This window comes from Zeugodacus cucurbitae, chromosome 5 (assembly GCF_028554725.1).
Source record: "Zeugodacus cucurbitae isolate PBARC_wt_2022May chromosome 5, idZeuCucr1.2, whole genome shotgun sequence".
Classification (NCBI taxonomy): domain Eukaryota; kingdom Metazoa; phylum Arthropoda; class Insecta; order Diptera; family Tephritidae; genus Zeugodacus; species Zeugodacus cucurbitae.
Window position 1 is genome coordinate 58,595,950 of NC_071670.1, and position 13,635 is coordinate 58,609,584.

At 34.1% G+C, this 13,635-nt stretch overlaps 1 protein-coding gene across 12 annotated transcripts in view; it reads right to left on the minus strand.

The window, feature by feature from the left end:
- Window positions 1-7,200: 7,200 nt before the first annotated feature.
- Window positions 7,201-13,635, minus strand: part of LOC105209978 (protein scalloped) — a 245,133-nt gene continuing 238,698 nt past the window's right edge. For 9 of the 12 annotated variants that reach the window (XM_054232383.1, XM_054232380.1, XM_054232381.1 and 6 more), the window contains 7 exons: window positions 9,892-10,587; window positions 8,966-9,006; window positions 8,712-8,904; window positions 8,584-8,646; window positions 7,734-7,894; window positions 7,427-7,661; window positions 7,201-7,340 (listed from right to left, as the gene is read on the minus strand). In XM_054232383.1, coding sequence (XP_054088358.1) covers window positions 7,227-7,340; window positions 7,427-7,661; window positions 7,734-7,894; window positions 8,584-8,646; window positions 8,712-8,904; window positions 8,966-9,006; window positions 9,892-10,587 — 1,503 coding nt within the window. In that variant the 3' untranslated portion in view covers window positions 7,201-7,226. The remainder of the gene's footprint in view (window positions 7,341-7,426; window positions 7,662-7,733; window positions 7,895-8,583; window positions 8,647-8,711; window positions 8,905-8,965; window positions 9,007-9,891; window positions 10,588-13,635) is intronic. The other 3 variants (XM_054232376.1, XM_054232385.1, XM_054232384.1) reach the window with 3 other exon arrangements.

Sequence of the window (13,635 nt, forward strand, 5' to 3'; positions counted from 1 at the left end):
ACTGACGCATTAATTCACTAACAGAAAGAAATTACAGCACTAGATAGTAGATAATAAAAGTCACTTCATTTTTTTTTTTTTTTTTTATAATATTTTTATTTGAAAATTTTTGTTTCAATTTTAAATTTCATTTCACTTATAAATAATTATTATCATTAGCATTAAATGTAATTTATTCACTATTGTGTTTATTGTATGCATACTCATGTGTGTGTGTGTGTGTGTGTATGTGTACCATAGATGCATGTATTCTTGTAATGAGTTTTATACGTCACAATGATTTATATACATACATTTTTCAATTTTTTTTGTGGACATACATACCTTTTCTTTTAAATATTTGCATATGTGTGTGTGTATATATGTATATAAACTTTTATTATCATAATCGCCAACTTTCTTCTACAATAATTCTATTTTTATTTATTTATTTTTTCTCTCTTTACAGTAATGAAGTTAAAATAATTGTTATTGTTATTGTTTTCATCATTTATGTACGAAATTTACAAATATTTTATGGCTTCAACAACTGAAATATTCTAGTTTTGGAATTTTTTCGAAAAAAAATGTGTAGGGCTTTTGAAATGTATATATAATATAAAGAGTTAGGTTCGTTTATGAAAAACAAATGAAACAATTAATTTTGTAGTTGAGAAATAAAATACATATCAATGAAGACATATTGCATAGTTAGCCGCTAGAGGTTTGTAATTATTAATTTTTACGTCGAATGAATGTCAAAATAATGCATTTTTTGTAAAGTTTTGCCACTACTGCACATTGCTCTTGCTGATTTTGTTCGCCAGCTGCTTTTTATGCAATATGTCTCTCATCAATATTTATTTTATATATATATATAAAATTCCTTTAAATTGGTTTTGTTAAGTGGTTTGTTAAGATTTTTAGCTCTTCTTCCAGATAGGCACTATTTTCCTCATTCAACAACTTCATAGTTTCGTTCGTTTTGTCGTGTTTTAAGCGATTATATAAATTATATTTTTGAGTTTTGCAATTGTAAAATAACGATTTTGGAATACATATTAGAAAATATTTGTTTTTGAAAATGTAAAAGATTTCGAAAAATTTTGAAATTTTTTTTTAGTTTGAAATTAAAATTGTTTGTTTTTGTAACTGGCTTTTTATATAATAATTAGTTTTGCAAATGTAAAATAACGGTTTTGGAATATTATAAAAAAAATTGTTTTTGAAAATGTAGCAGAATTCAAAAAATTTTGAAATTTTTTTTTAGTTTGAAATAAAAATGGTCGGTTTTTGTAACTGGCTTTTTATGTAATAATTAGTAATTTGCAACTGAAATGTATTCAGCATAAAATTATTAAAAAATATTTGCGCTTCCAAATCGTAGCCGTTGCACTGGTATCAAATTTATTTCTCTTCATTTTCTTTTAATTTTTTTTAAACAAATTTTTTGTTATACCAAAACATATATTTCGCTTTTTGCTTATCGTTTAATTATTGTGTCAATATTTTTTTATTGTTTGTTATTTGTTGTTTATTTATTTTAGTTAAATTTAAACTATTTGCTTTATCACCTATTTTTATTGTTATTATTGTAAGTGTATTTTTTGTTGTTGGTTTTTTATATTTCTTAAACGGTTTACAATCAATGTTATATTTTTAATATATAACATATATGTCTGTATATGCATATATATGTTTTTGTTATTATAGTTGAGTAAAAAAATTTCCCAAAATGTTTTGTGTAATATTGAATATTGCAGTACTGAAAAACAAATAATCGTTTTAAATAATAACTGCGCTAAAAACAAATTTTTAATTATTTTTGTATAAGAAATGAAAATGTTTATTGTAAATTTTTTAGTACTTTTTGCAAAATAAAAATATATTAAAATCTTGAAAAATATAAATTTTATATTAAGAAAATTTTTCAAAAAGTGTTTTATACAATTGTTTAATTTATTTATTTAAATTTATTTTATTTTTTGCAATTTATTTATGCATTTGTTTAAAAAAATATTTAAGTTGCAATTTTTTGAAAATTTTGGAATTTTTTAATTAACATTAATTTTAATTAATATATTTTAATAAATAATCGGTTTGGCAGAAATTATACGAACAATTTAAATGTTGTTTGAAATATTTAATGTTTTAAACTATGCAAAATTTTCAAATATAAAACACTTTAAGAAATGAAAAAAATTGCATAAAAAATTGTCGCAGATCATATATAGATTTTCATAAATAGATCACAAGAAAATTATGCAAAAAAAAAATTGTGTAGTTTACTGTTAATATTTTTATTTTATTGCATTTTATTTTCGTTTGTGTTGTTGTTGTAAAGAAATTGGCGAAATGTTTTTATTTTTTATTTTACTTTTTTTTAATAAATTTTTTCTTAAATAAGTTTATTAACGCTTGCCTGTTTAAGCGAGTTGTATTATTTTTAAGCAGTAAAATATATTGATTAGAAATAAAAAAAATAATAAATAAGTTAAGTAAAATAGTGTTGAAGTAAACTCCAAATATTTTAGTTATAATTAATGATTAATTACTTAATTTTTGTATTTAAGAATTTTTTGTATTAATAATATTTTTGTTTTAACATTTTTAAAAATTATTTATATATTTACGTACCGTTAAATAACGAAATAAATATCGCGCTTTATGTGTAACTTGTAAAGAATTGGTTAAATTAATTTACTATTTTTTTTAGAAATTTCAATTTACATTTTTTTGTATTATTATTAAAGGATTTTTTGTATTATTTTAAAGGATTTTTTGTATTTTTTAAAAATGATTTTTTAAAAGTGAATGTTTTGAAATAATTTCATTTAAATTATTTTTTTTTGTATTTTTTGTTATTTATTGACTTGTATGTAATTTAATTGTTTTTTATAAATTTTTCGAAATCAAATATTAATAACTGAATCTGAAATATTTATTTTTTTAGTAATTTAAAATATTTTAAAACTCCATCTTGAATATTTTTTTCAATTATTTAACGCTTTGTAACAAATAAATAATTTTCTAGTGAAATGTTTTGTAAAAAGTTAGGCAGCAGCAATAACTCTAATAAAATAAACTGGAAGCTGTTTACTTAAAGCAAAATATTGGCATTAATTATATTATTTACATTTTAACCAAACAAAGATTATTTTATTTAAGAAAAATATATATAATATATACACTTGAACTACCATAAGTCGAAATCTTGAATTGGCAGTAGAAGTCATATTTCATACAAATTTTCTGCCATAACTCCAAGTCTCTCTAACTCGAAGTTATTTTGTGGATTATGCTGATTCGAGACAAGGAAGTTCAACTGTATATATAATATATTTAAGAACAAAAAAATTTAAATTTAAATATCCAAAAATATGTATATATTATTAAAAATATATTATTTTCAAAAGAAATAAATTTACAAAAAAAATATCTTACTGCTTAAAATCATAAATTTTCACTTAATCAAGCAAGCATTAATAAACTCACTTTTTATTAATTTTTGTTTTTTTAGTTTTGATTTTCAATAAACAAAATTTTTCTGAATGGCTTTTATTGAAATTTTGTTTAACATCAATCATTAACGATTTCGTGCTTTGTTTGTTTATTTGTTTCTTCATTTTACTTTACTCGCTTTGTTTTCGGCTAAAAGTCACTTAATATCAACAAAAATACTTTACAACTCTATGTTAATGATTTAAAATACAACTGATGCTTATCAACTTATTGCTTAGCTCATAGTTAAAGTTACTTATGTTCTCAATAATTTTGCTTATTTTTTGTCTATTAAATTTTTCGCACATTCTCTTCACTGCACACGTTTACACACATACACAATTAAGTTTTTGTATTTTTTGTTTTAATTTTTTTTTTTGTTTTTGTTTAAGAATTTCACAAAAATTTCTTACATGCACAAACAATTTTGTCGTTTAATATTAATGTTAAAAAAAAAAATTATATTATTTTATATATACTATAAATTATTTATAAGCTTATTTTTATTTATTTATTTTTTATTAATATATTACAGCAGTTAGTTTTATTTTTATTTTTAATTTTTTTTAAATTATTATTTATAAATTTACGCACAAATAGCACTTAATTACAATTAATTAATAATTAATTACAACGAACATCGCTTTCTTTAAAGTTTAGCATTAAATTTAAACATTTTTTTTGTTGTCAATATAAATTACATATACAAAATATTTTATGTATGCATTTTATGTATTTACTTTAATATTAAGTTTTGTTTTGCTTGTTGTTGTTGTTTGTAAAATTAATTATATTTGTAAAAAAACACAATATCTTTGCACTAAATTTAATAAAATAAGATTTGTAATCTTAAAAAAATATTTTTTAAAAAATTTGAAACAAAAAAATTATTATAATTACAAAAAAATATATATATTTAATTGCAAAACATATTGCGTTTGTTATAATAATAAAAATTATAAATATTTATGCACACTTAAATGTAAAAATATAATTTTTATGTTTTTTTTTTGTAAAAAAAATTGTAAGTCAATATACATTGTAAAATAAATTTGTTTTTGTTAGTGTAAACATAAACATTACTTAAAATAATTTAATTACTTTATTATGGTAATTAAGAAAAAATGAAATATTTTTTATATTTAATATATATTAACTGTTTATGTGTCTGTTTTGTAGTAGCAGCGGCTGTTTGTTGTTTTATTACTTAACGCAAAGTCAAATATTGAAAAAAAAATTAAAAAAAAATTAAAAAATTTAAAAAAATTACAAAAAATACTTAACAAAAATTAATATTTTTTTAAATATTTTTTTTAATATAAATTTTTTAAAATATTATAAACAAATCTATTTTTTGTTTCTTATTACAGTTATATTTAATTGCGGCTGTTGTTGGTCTCTATTGGCGTGGATATGTACTCACTTTTGCTTGTTGTTTTTTTTTTGTTTGTAACGCAAAAGTTTAATTAATTAATTACATTTTTAATTATTTACAATATACATATATGTATGTATTTAAGTTTAAATTTTTATTTATTTTTATTTATTTTTATTTTTATTTTTTTTATATTTTTACAATTATTTTTTAATTATTTCTTTGCCTTTATTGCATTGCGTCAGTAACACATTTATTTTTATTGGTTTTTGTTTTTGTTATTTTTTGTATTGCATTCGTTTTTAGTTAGAGACAAAAAATCAAGTAAATAAAGAAATTCAACACATAAAAACATTGCTTGTATTTCTTTGAGATCATATAAATGTACATGTGTGTGTGTGTCGAAGCAAGTACAACAATTTGTGGCTTGGTTGACAGCGCGGTGGGAGGCGGTACGTCAAACATGGAGTGGGGCGCCAAAGTGTAAGAAGAAACATAATCTTCAAAAATTTTGAAAACCAAAGTGTAAGAAGAAACAAAGTCTATCTAGAAAGATAGCTTCAAAAGCAAATGACTTCATTTGAACTTGAATTGTCTTGAAGGTTAATAACGTGAAACAATTTATACAATAGCAACAACAATACAATAACTACAATAGCAACCTACTCGGCATTAAAGGTATTATGAATATTGACATAACCTTACTTATGAGTAATAAGTACAGCTTAACTTGACAGACCGCAGCTTGAAAATTGGGTTGGTTAAGATGAGCCAGCAAAAACAGCTTGAAACGATGTTTGGAAGCTTTTGCGTCATCTGTGGTCCATATTTTGATAATATCATATCATATAGAGAGTTCTACAAGTTCCAAGCCGACTTAGAACAGCTCAAGTAATTTCAGAAGTTTCATTTTCTTGGTCACAAATATATACAGAGTTGTGTAACAGTCTCTTGAGACTTGGAAATCCTTAAGCTACCGCGTGAAAGTCGCACCTTGCACATATTAGGCACTGCCAGTCGCTAGTAAGAATAAGAAGCAACCACTCCGCACACACCGCACACCCAAACCAATGTGCAACCGAAGACCGCGCTGTCGTTGAAGCAAAGCGAACGCAACAGGCATACAAAAAATCTTTAAGTTTACAACAACAACAACCAACTAATTACGCTCACAACCATCCGCGATGCCAACACCGCTTCCCTCGACCACGCTGACACTCCCCGCCGCAGCGGCAGCCATTACAGCCGCCACATTCGCATGCCGTAACATCAAATCACTCTCCGACGCCGCCTTACCGATGCTGCTCAAATTCAACACCGACGCATTGTCGGACGCCGACGTCGCTGCATATTCTTGTGCGGACAATTTGAGAAATTGCTCATAAGCCGTTAGGCGTGAGCTCGACGTCGCCAACGGCGGTTCATCGCCGCTCAGCGCCTCCATGCTGCTGGCAGCGCAGGAGCCGGCGTGAAATACTTTGCTCGCCATAACGGCGGCGCTGCTGCTGTACGGTGGTGGTGGAGGGCGTTCGTTCAGTAAGCTACTGCCGGCGCCGAGCGTGTGCGTAAGTGCGCCAATGGAGGTGCGACTACTTGTGACAGCGTCGACGGCGGCGACAGCGCTTGCAGTTGCGCTGATGCTGCTCAAGTTGCCAAGTCTTTGTAAATGTTGTTGCTGCTGGTGTGATTGTTGTTGTTGTTGGTGCTGATGGTGGTGTTGCGCATGCGTATGCGCCTGCTGTTGTTGATGTTGTTGTTGCATGTCCAGCGTCGCCAACGTCGTATGTGGATGCGCAACAATTGTGGTTGCGCTCGTGCCGCCGAACAGCGGCTCGTTTGATTGTCGATGATGATGTTGTTGTAGTACAGTTGGCGCCGCCTCCAAAGCGCTGCTGCTCATTGGACTTGGCGATGTTGGCGATTGTTTGATGTGCGTAATGGCGGAGGCGCCAACCGCTGTGACGCTCAAATCGCTGCCGCCGCCTCCTCCAAGACTAACACCGCTGCTGCTTACATTCTGGCAATCGCTGAGATTACCAAGATAACGCGCATTATTGTTGTTGTTATTAGCGCTACTTGTGTTGTTGTTGCCACCGCCACTGGTGCTATCGACATTATCATGCGCGTCCTTTGTTGTTGCTGCTGCTGCGGACGTTGCCGTCGTTGTGAGCGCCAAACCGCGTACACTGGCACCGCTTATCGAACCATCGTCCATGGACGCCGCCAATACGCCACTGCCGTGTCGCTCGCCATCGCCACACTTGCTTACGCCTCCTACGCTACCTGCTACACCGCCAATGCCGCCGCCGCCACTGCTGCTACTACTATTGAATTCACTGTGTGTGGTTAGATTGGGCAGTTGCAGTTCATGCTATTCCTTTATCAATCGATAGATGTGATGTGTGGCGCCGCTGTTCTGTTCCGCCACCTCAAACACGTACGCTATGCAGAGCAGGGTCTCTTGTGTGTCTCGCGCTTGCATCACCTATATTAAATTGAGAGAGCGAGAGAGAGAGAGAGCGTGTTAATAATATTTAAACTCCAGTAAAGAAACACTCGTGTTCTACTCACCTGCAGTATTGTAAAGTTCTCCAGCACACTGTTCATCATATATCGTTCGGGTAGGTCCTTCAATTTCTGTATGAAGTTGATCATATATTCGCACATCGGCGATCGATGTATGCGATATACGAAACGACCATTCTCCAAGCGTGAGTATTCCGTTTCCACTTTCTCAACCACCTGCTTGCCGAAGGAGCAGACCTTTGTCGAACAGACGAGCACTACATTTTCGTTACTCTCATATCTAAAGCGCAGAAAGTTTAAAGGGATTAATGAATTTGATATATGGAGGTATTTCCAGTTTCAGAATACTTACTGACTCGTAACGCCATAAAAATCACCTGTCTCTCTGCCGGTATTCAAGTCTGCCCAACATTTCACCAAGTAGAAAGCGTTTTGTGGACCTTTTTCATAGAGATCTTTGAGACCACCTGATTTCTCAGGGAATTTATCGGAGATTTGTCGGATGTCAACAGTCTGTGGAGGGAAAATTTGGGGTTTTTTTAATCTTATACTTAATAATTGCTTAATATGAGGTAATTTAGGAAGAAGCGATAAGGCAGTCCAACCCTGACAATATAAGTAAGATTGATTGGTGGATCATACGTAAAATAGTTAGTTCTTGATAATGTGGTATTTGAAACCAAATCGTCACAGGTGCGTATGTGAGTAATTTACGTATTTCGGGATGCCTAAATTTTCTAAAGAGATCAAAGTATGGATTTGTGAGAAGAGAGTGTAGTCATCTTTGCAGACGGTTCGAAGTTCAGAGAAGTCGTGGTTCAGGGCCTTTAAGGTAGAAGTAGATATATCCGGAGTGCCAAGTCTTTCTGGTCATGAGTATTGAGTACGATGACAGGGTCGCGATCCTGGCTCTGAGCTTAGAGTTTTGCGCTCGAATCTACGGCGAACGTATGTGACTTCAGTCCTGCTTTTGAAATTAATTGCAAACGGGTTGAGCTTTACGTGAGGTCTGTAACTGCTAGCCATCAGTGAATACTTCGACTGTGGCGAGATCTTTCGGATCCAGACTGAATCGCTAGAGTCAAGTGAGCTCTTCTAGTTAGCAACATAGAGGAAGGTATACATATATCCAATCTCTCCTCTCAACTTCTTGATTGAGATCAGTCACACCTCAAACCTTGCGAATATTCAATAAGACTCACCTCAAGTAGCGGATCGGAGAAGGACGGTTTGCCGCCGAGTTGCACGAACAAATGCCGGTGATACTGCAAATAAGAAAAATTAAAGTTTATATAAATTTGCAAACAAAAAACTTCGGCTTTGAACTTACGATTTCCTCTCTTTGTATCTCCATGAATGCCGAGAATTCGAGCAAGCGGAATTTGTGCGTCGCAATCGCTCTGCCCTCCCACGGCAGTTGGGCTGGCGGAAGACCTGCTTCGATGTCACCAGACACTGCTGTCGATGGTTTGCCGGCGGGATATGGGGGTTGTGCGAATGGCTTAATGCTGTAATCGTAAAAACTGCGGTCAATGCAAACAATTACAATGTGTCAGCGACAAAAATTCATTCAAGATAACTTACTCTTGTGAGGTGCTGGGCTGCAAACCGGGCTGCCAGAATTGCTGTGGGTCGCAAGTGGAAAGGTAAGAAAGGAGAGAGAGAGAGAAATTGTATGTGAGTATATTTGTTGTTGTATAATTATTATGAATATATATATGTATGTTATGTAAATATGTACAGCAGTAGTTTATGTACTTAAATTGATAATGAAAATACATATGAACAAAATGAGTCAGCGAAAAGCAAGGTTTATATGAAGAGCCAACAAAATTTAGGGTTATGCGATATTGATGAGAGAGCTCTTAGTTTTGTTTTCCATTTAATTATTTTTTTGCATTTGATAGCGTAAGAATACACACAATATAATTACACTAATGCTGATTACATAGAAATGATGCTGCTGTTTGCGCAACAACAGCCACTTTGGAGAACCCCAACCAATTTTAAGAATTCTTTTTTCACTTTTTTATAAACATTTAAATTTTTTAGATTTTTTTGCACTTTTCGGCTGCCGAACACTGCTGATGAGATATGAAGCGATGTCGATGAAGCGAGCAATGATTTGCGTTAGCGTACGATATGCGTCACGTTTGGGGGTTACGGATCGAAATGCGTGTGATAAATGCACCATAACCTAGAAACATACAAATGCGAGTGATGGCTTTCCAAAGAATATGCGCGCACACACATATACAAATTTACATTAATACACACACACACAGAAATATATATGTATATATAAGGATATATAGGATGATGAAGCGCACAACGCATGATTTATTTACAACGCAACGAGTAGCGAGTTAGCGGTACATTAATGCGATTTCGATTACTTTTGTTCACTTCGAATTTTTTTAATTTTCATAAGGATGAGCACACAAATTTTTAGCCGAGTTCGTTAGAAGCGCATAGAATTTACACAAGTAGGTATGTATGAACTTTCTTACGCCCGGATACATTGGTGGATGATGGAGTGCATGGGCGGCATGTGGCACACCGGACGTCGTTGCCGCCGCTGTTGTTGCCGTCGTCGCCGCTGCTGAAGACGTGCTCTGTTGCACCTGTGCCGCTGCGGCTGCCGCCACCACCGCTGCATGTTGTTGCTGCAAATATAGCGAGCCCGCCGAGCTGCCTTGCGGCAAGTGCGGATGCGTGGGCGTGTGTGGTTGCGGATGTGCGCCAGTACTGTGGTGATGATGGTGGTGGTGGTGGTGTAGGGGCTGATGGCTGTGGTGTTGGCTAAGATGGTTGAGGTGGTGATGCTGATGGAGGTGATGTGAGTGTGTGTGCGGCGCATGTAGGTGGGTGTACGCATGCGGTCCGACTAGTTGAGCGGCAGCCGCCGCCGCAGCCGCAGCTGCTACCGTTGCCGAGGTGGAGGTTGCTGAAGTGGATGTGGGTAGTGTTGCTGGTGATAGTGGCGGTGGTGCAGCGGGTGGCCCAACCGCGCCATGCGTTGACTGATGCAAGCCAGCCGCCGTGAAGGCTGCCGCCGAAGCGGCATATGCGAGATTTTTCGCCGCTTGCGCCGATACGATTTGTGAGCTGGTCATGCCGCTCATAGCCTGCAGTGCTTTCTCCTTTTCGCTGAGCAAGTGCAGCGAGTGGGCGTGGCCGTTAATGCCGCCGATGCCGTTGGGTTCCTGCAAGTATTCAATGAAGGAGAAAGAAAGGTGGTGCTCGATGAGGCGTGTGGGTCAAATGCACTGAAAAATTGTTGCTTGTTTTGGCAGTGAGTAAGACCTACAGTGGTTTGGCTGGGTTACTGAGTTCGTACATATTCGTATAACTTATTGGCTTAGCAAAATGCGTTGATGCTTAGTGATGTTCTCGCTGGTGATGGTGATTTGAAATGAATGATTCAATTTGATGAGAGTTGTATGAACGCGCTTTGTTAAATAAAAATTACAGTATTTTTCATTATTTTGACATTAAAACCCTTGCTTAATCTTTAATAAAGTCACTTTTCACGTTTTGTGTCCTTGCCGCGAGCTACTTTGCTTGAGTGCATGCCATGCGTGCCGCAACAAGCAGCATTTTTACCTTCATGGTTGGGCATCTCTTTGTGGTTGTTAGAAGCTCACAAGCACGCAAATAATAGAGAAAAGTAAAAGCAACCGCATCCATCTTTGTATGCACATCCTTGCATTCTTTCTTTCATCCTTGCACTCAACGACAATGGCTGCGGACTACACACAACTACGCAGCTGCTCTAAGCGCACATATTCCACTACAAAGTGACCCAGAAAACGTTGAGGAATTTCGTATGACAAAAAGAGAAAGCGAAAAAAAGAAGGTGATCCCATAAAACGCATTTCCACATATTACACAGCTAGTCAAGCAAGAGCATCGGCTAAATATGTAATATACTTCCTCTAGTGTACATCGAAATAGTTGTGGGTTGACAAAGGATTTTTTTTCCAGAAAGTCAGAAGTAGGTAGAAAGACCTCAGAATTTTACAACTAATACTTAAATATGATTAGAATATAAGAAGAGCCTTGCAGCGAGCTAAAAATAGTTCGACATCTATCTCTCCACTGTTAAATCTAGATAATAATTGCGGAATGACCCCACTTGACCCTAAAATTGAGACGGATGAATGATGATTTCAAGGCACCCTCGGACAAATTGAGGTCTCTTCAAGAAGGAACTATCTCACTTATCTTCAAAATAGATGTTCTCTGGATTAATTGAATCTAAAGTGGAAACATAGGTGATTACTTTGAAGAACGTACCTTTCACTTCGACTTAAATTTTTTTTTTTCTATATGCCACTGGCGTCTAATAAACGTGTAAACTTATTTTTAGGCCATAACCGTATCTGGTGTTGACTTTGGATAAATGGAATCAAGTTGTGAGCGGATGAGAAGGGACCCTCGGGCAAATTGAGATCTCTTCAGGATGGAACTATCTCACTTGTCTTCGAAATGTGTTCCCTAATGGCTAGATGTTCTTCGGATTAACTGAACCTAATGTGGAATCAGAGGTGATTACTTCGAAAATGTCTTTTAATATAGCTCTGGCGTCAAATAAAGTTGTTGTTAGGCCATAACCTTACCGGCTATTAATTTACGATAAGTGGAATCAAATTCTGAGCGGATGATCTGGCTTCGCTGGACTTTTGGGGTCTTTTCATTAGTGTAATTAGGTTTCAGAATTGTTATTCTTAATAAGTTTCTAGTTTTTTTCGTCCAACAACGATTCTTCTATCCGAAAAGATCGATGATGTACTTATAGTACTATACCAATTGTAGATCATATATAAAATGTGAGGTTTAGGTTCTTCGGAAACTTAAGCAACGATTAATGCATTTGAATATAAAGCTTGAAGGACTTTTAATCGTAATGGAGAAAGCGTTTCAAAAATTGATTTGAGGTTTATTAAAATATTATCAACCCTGTGTTAAAGTGGACTTTACCTTCTCTTGACTGCTAGTACGAAAGTAATCTGATAGCTTGTAGCCTGAGAGTTTTTACCTTTGTCTTATTACACCAACAGAACAAATATAACCATAACAGGGTCCACAGCTCAATAAACTTGTATTTTCCAACATCCACTTCAGCATAAAACTGCGCTTAATACGAAATCAAACTACTCATGAAGAAGTATTTCGCACGAAGTAATCTGAATGAAAATCTTAACCAACGAAAAATCGGCTTTTCAGCTTTTAATAATATTTTTAAAATAACACATATAAATAATATGTATTATGGGCGCTCTTTGACGCTCTTGCTATTTCGCTAGCGCTCACTCGCTCGCTTCTTCCACTTGACTGTCGCACAAAACGAGCGGCCAGGCGATTCTTCGGTCACTTTAACCCACTTTTCGGATCCTTTTAGTTTTACAAAGCTTTCACAACTGGACCATTAAACACCGTTTGCTGCGAAAGCGGTAAGCAGAGAAGAGCACAAATACAAATACAGGCAGTATAATATAATAAAGGAGGAAGAGAAGAGGAAGAAAATGAGTCGGCTTTTACAAAACATTTCACTTTGTGTGAGCGCCCGGTTTTGTTTGTAGCATTTTGAGTGTAAAAGTAGATTTTATTTGTTAAAGCACAATTTTCATTATAAAATACATAAGTATTTGTTGTATTTTGTGCATTTGTTTGTTTGTTGTATTTGTTTGTTTACTCTTTGCACGCCATCATTATAAATGCAAAAGTTGTTGAAAAAATTCCAACTTTGAGCCTTTTGCCTCTCGGCTTTTGTTCTAGAGCGCAGCGCAAAAAGGCACATTACACATTTACAGTTATTTTGTTTAAAAAAACAACAACAGTAATTTTGCCATGTACGCTTTGCTTCCTCTTCCTCTTTTGCGCTTTCTTCACTTTTGTTGCCACTGTTGGACAAATGTAGTTGCCGTTTATTTGTTTCGCATTGTTGTTGTTGTTGTGCTTTGTTTTCGGCTCCTTTACCGTTTTGCTTGTTTGCTTTTGATGCTCTTTGACCTTTTGACATAATGTGTGGGCACATAAAATACCAAAGGACTAAAGCGGAAAACAAGCGCGTAGTGGAAGAAAACAAAGCACAAAGGGAAAATGGAAAATGGAAGAGCCGTAAGCTGCCTTAAAGTGGACAGTGCTGCTGGCCAAGCTTAATGCAGTTGGACCCGAGAGATGTGGGCGTGGCTGAGGGGCAAGTGAGGCAGTGGTGCAACCGAAAAGCGATGTTATAAATGTAAGTTTGA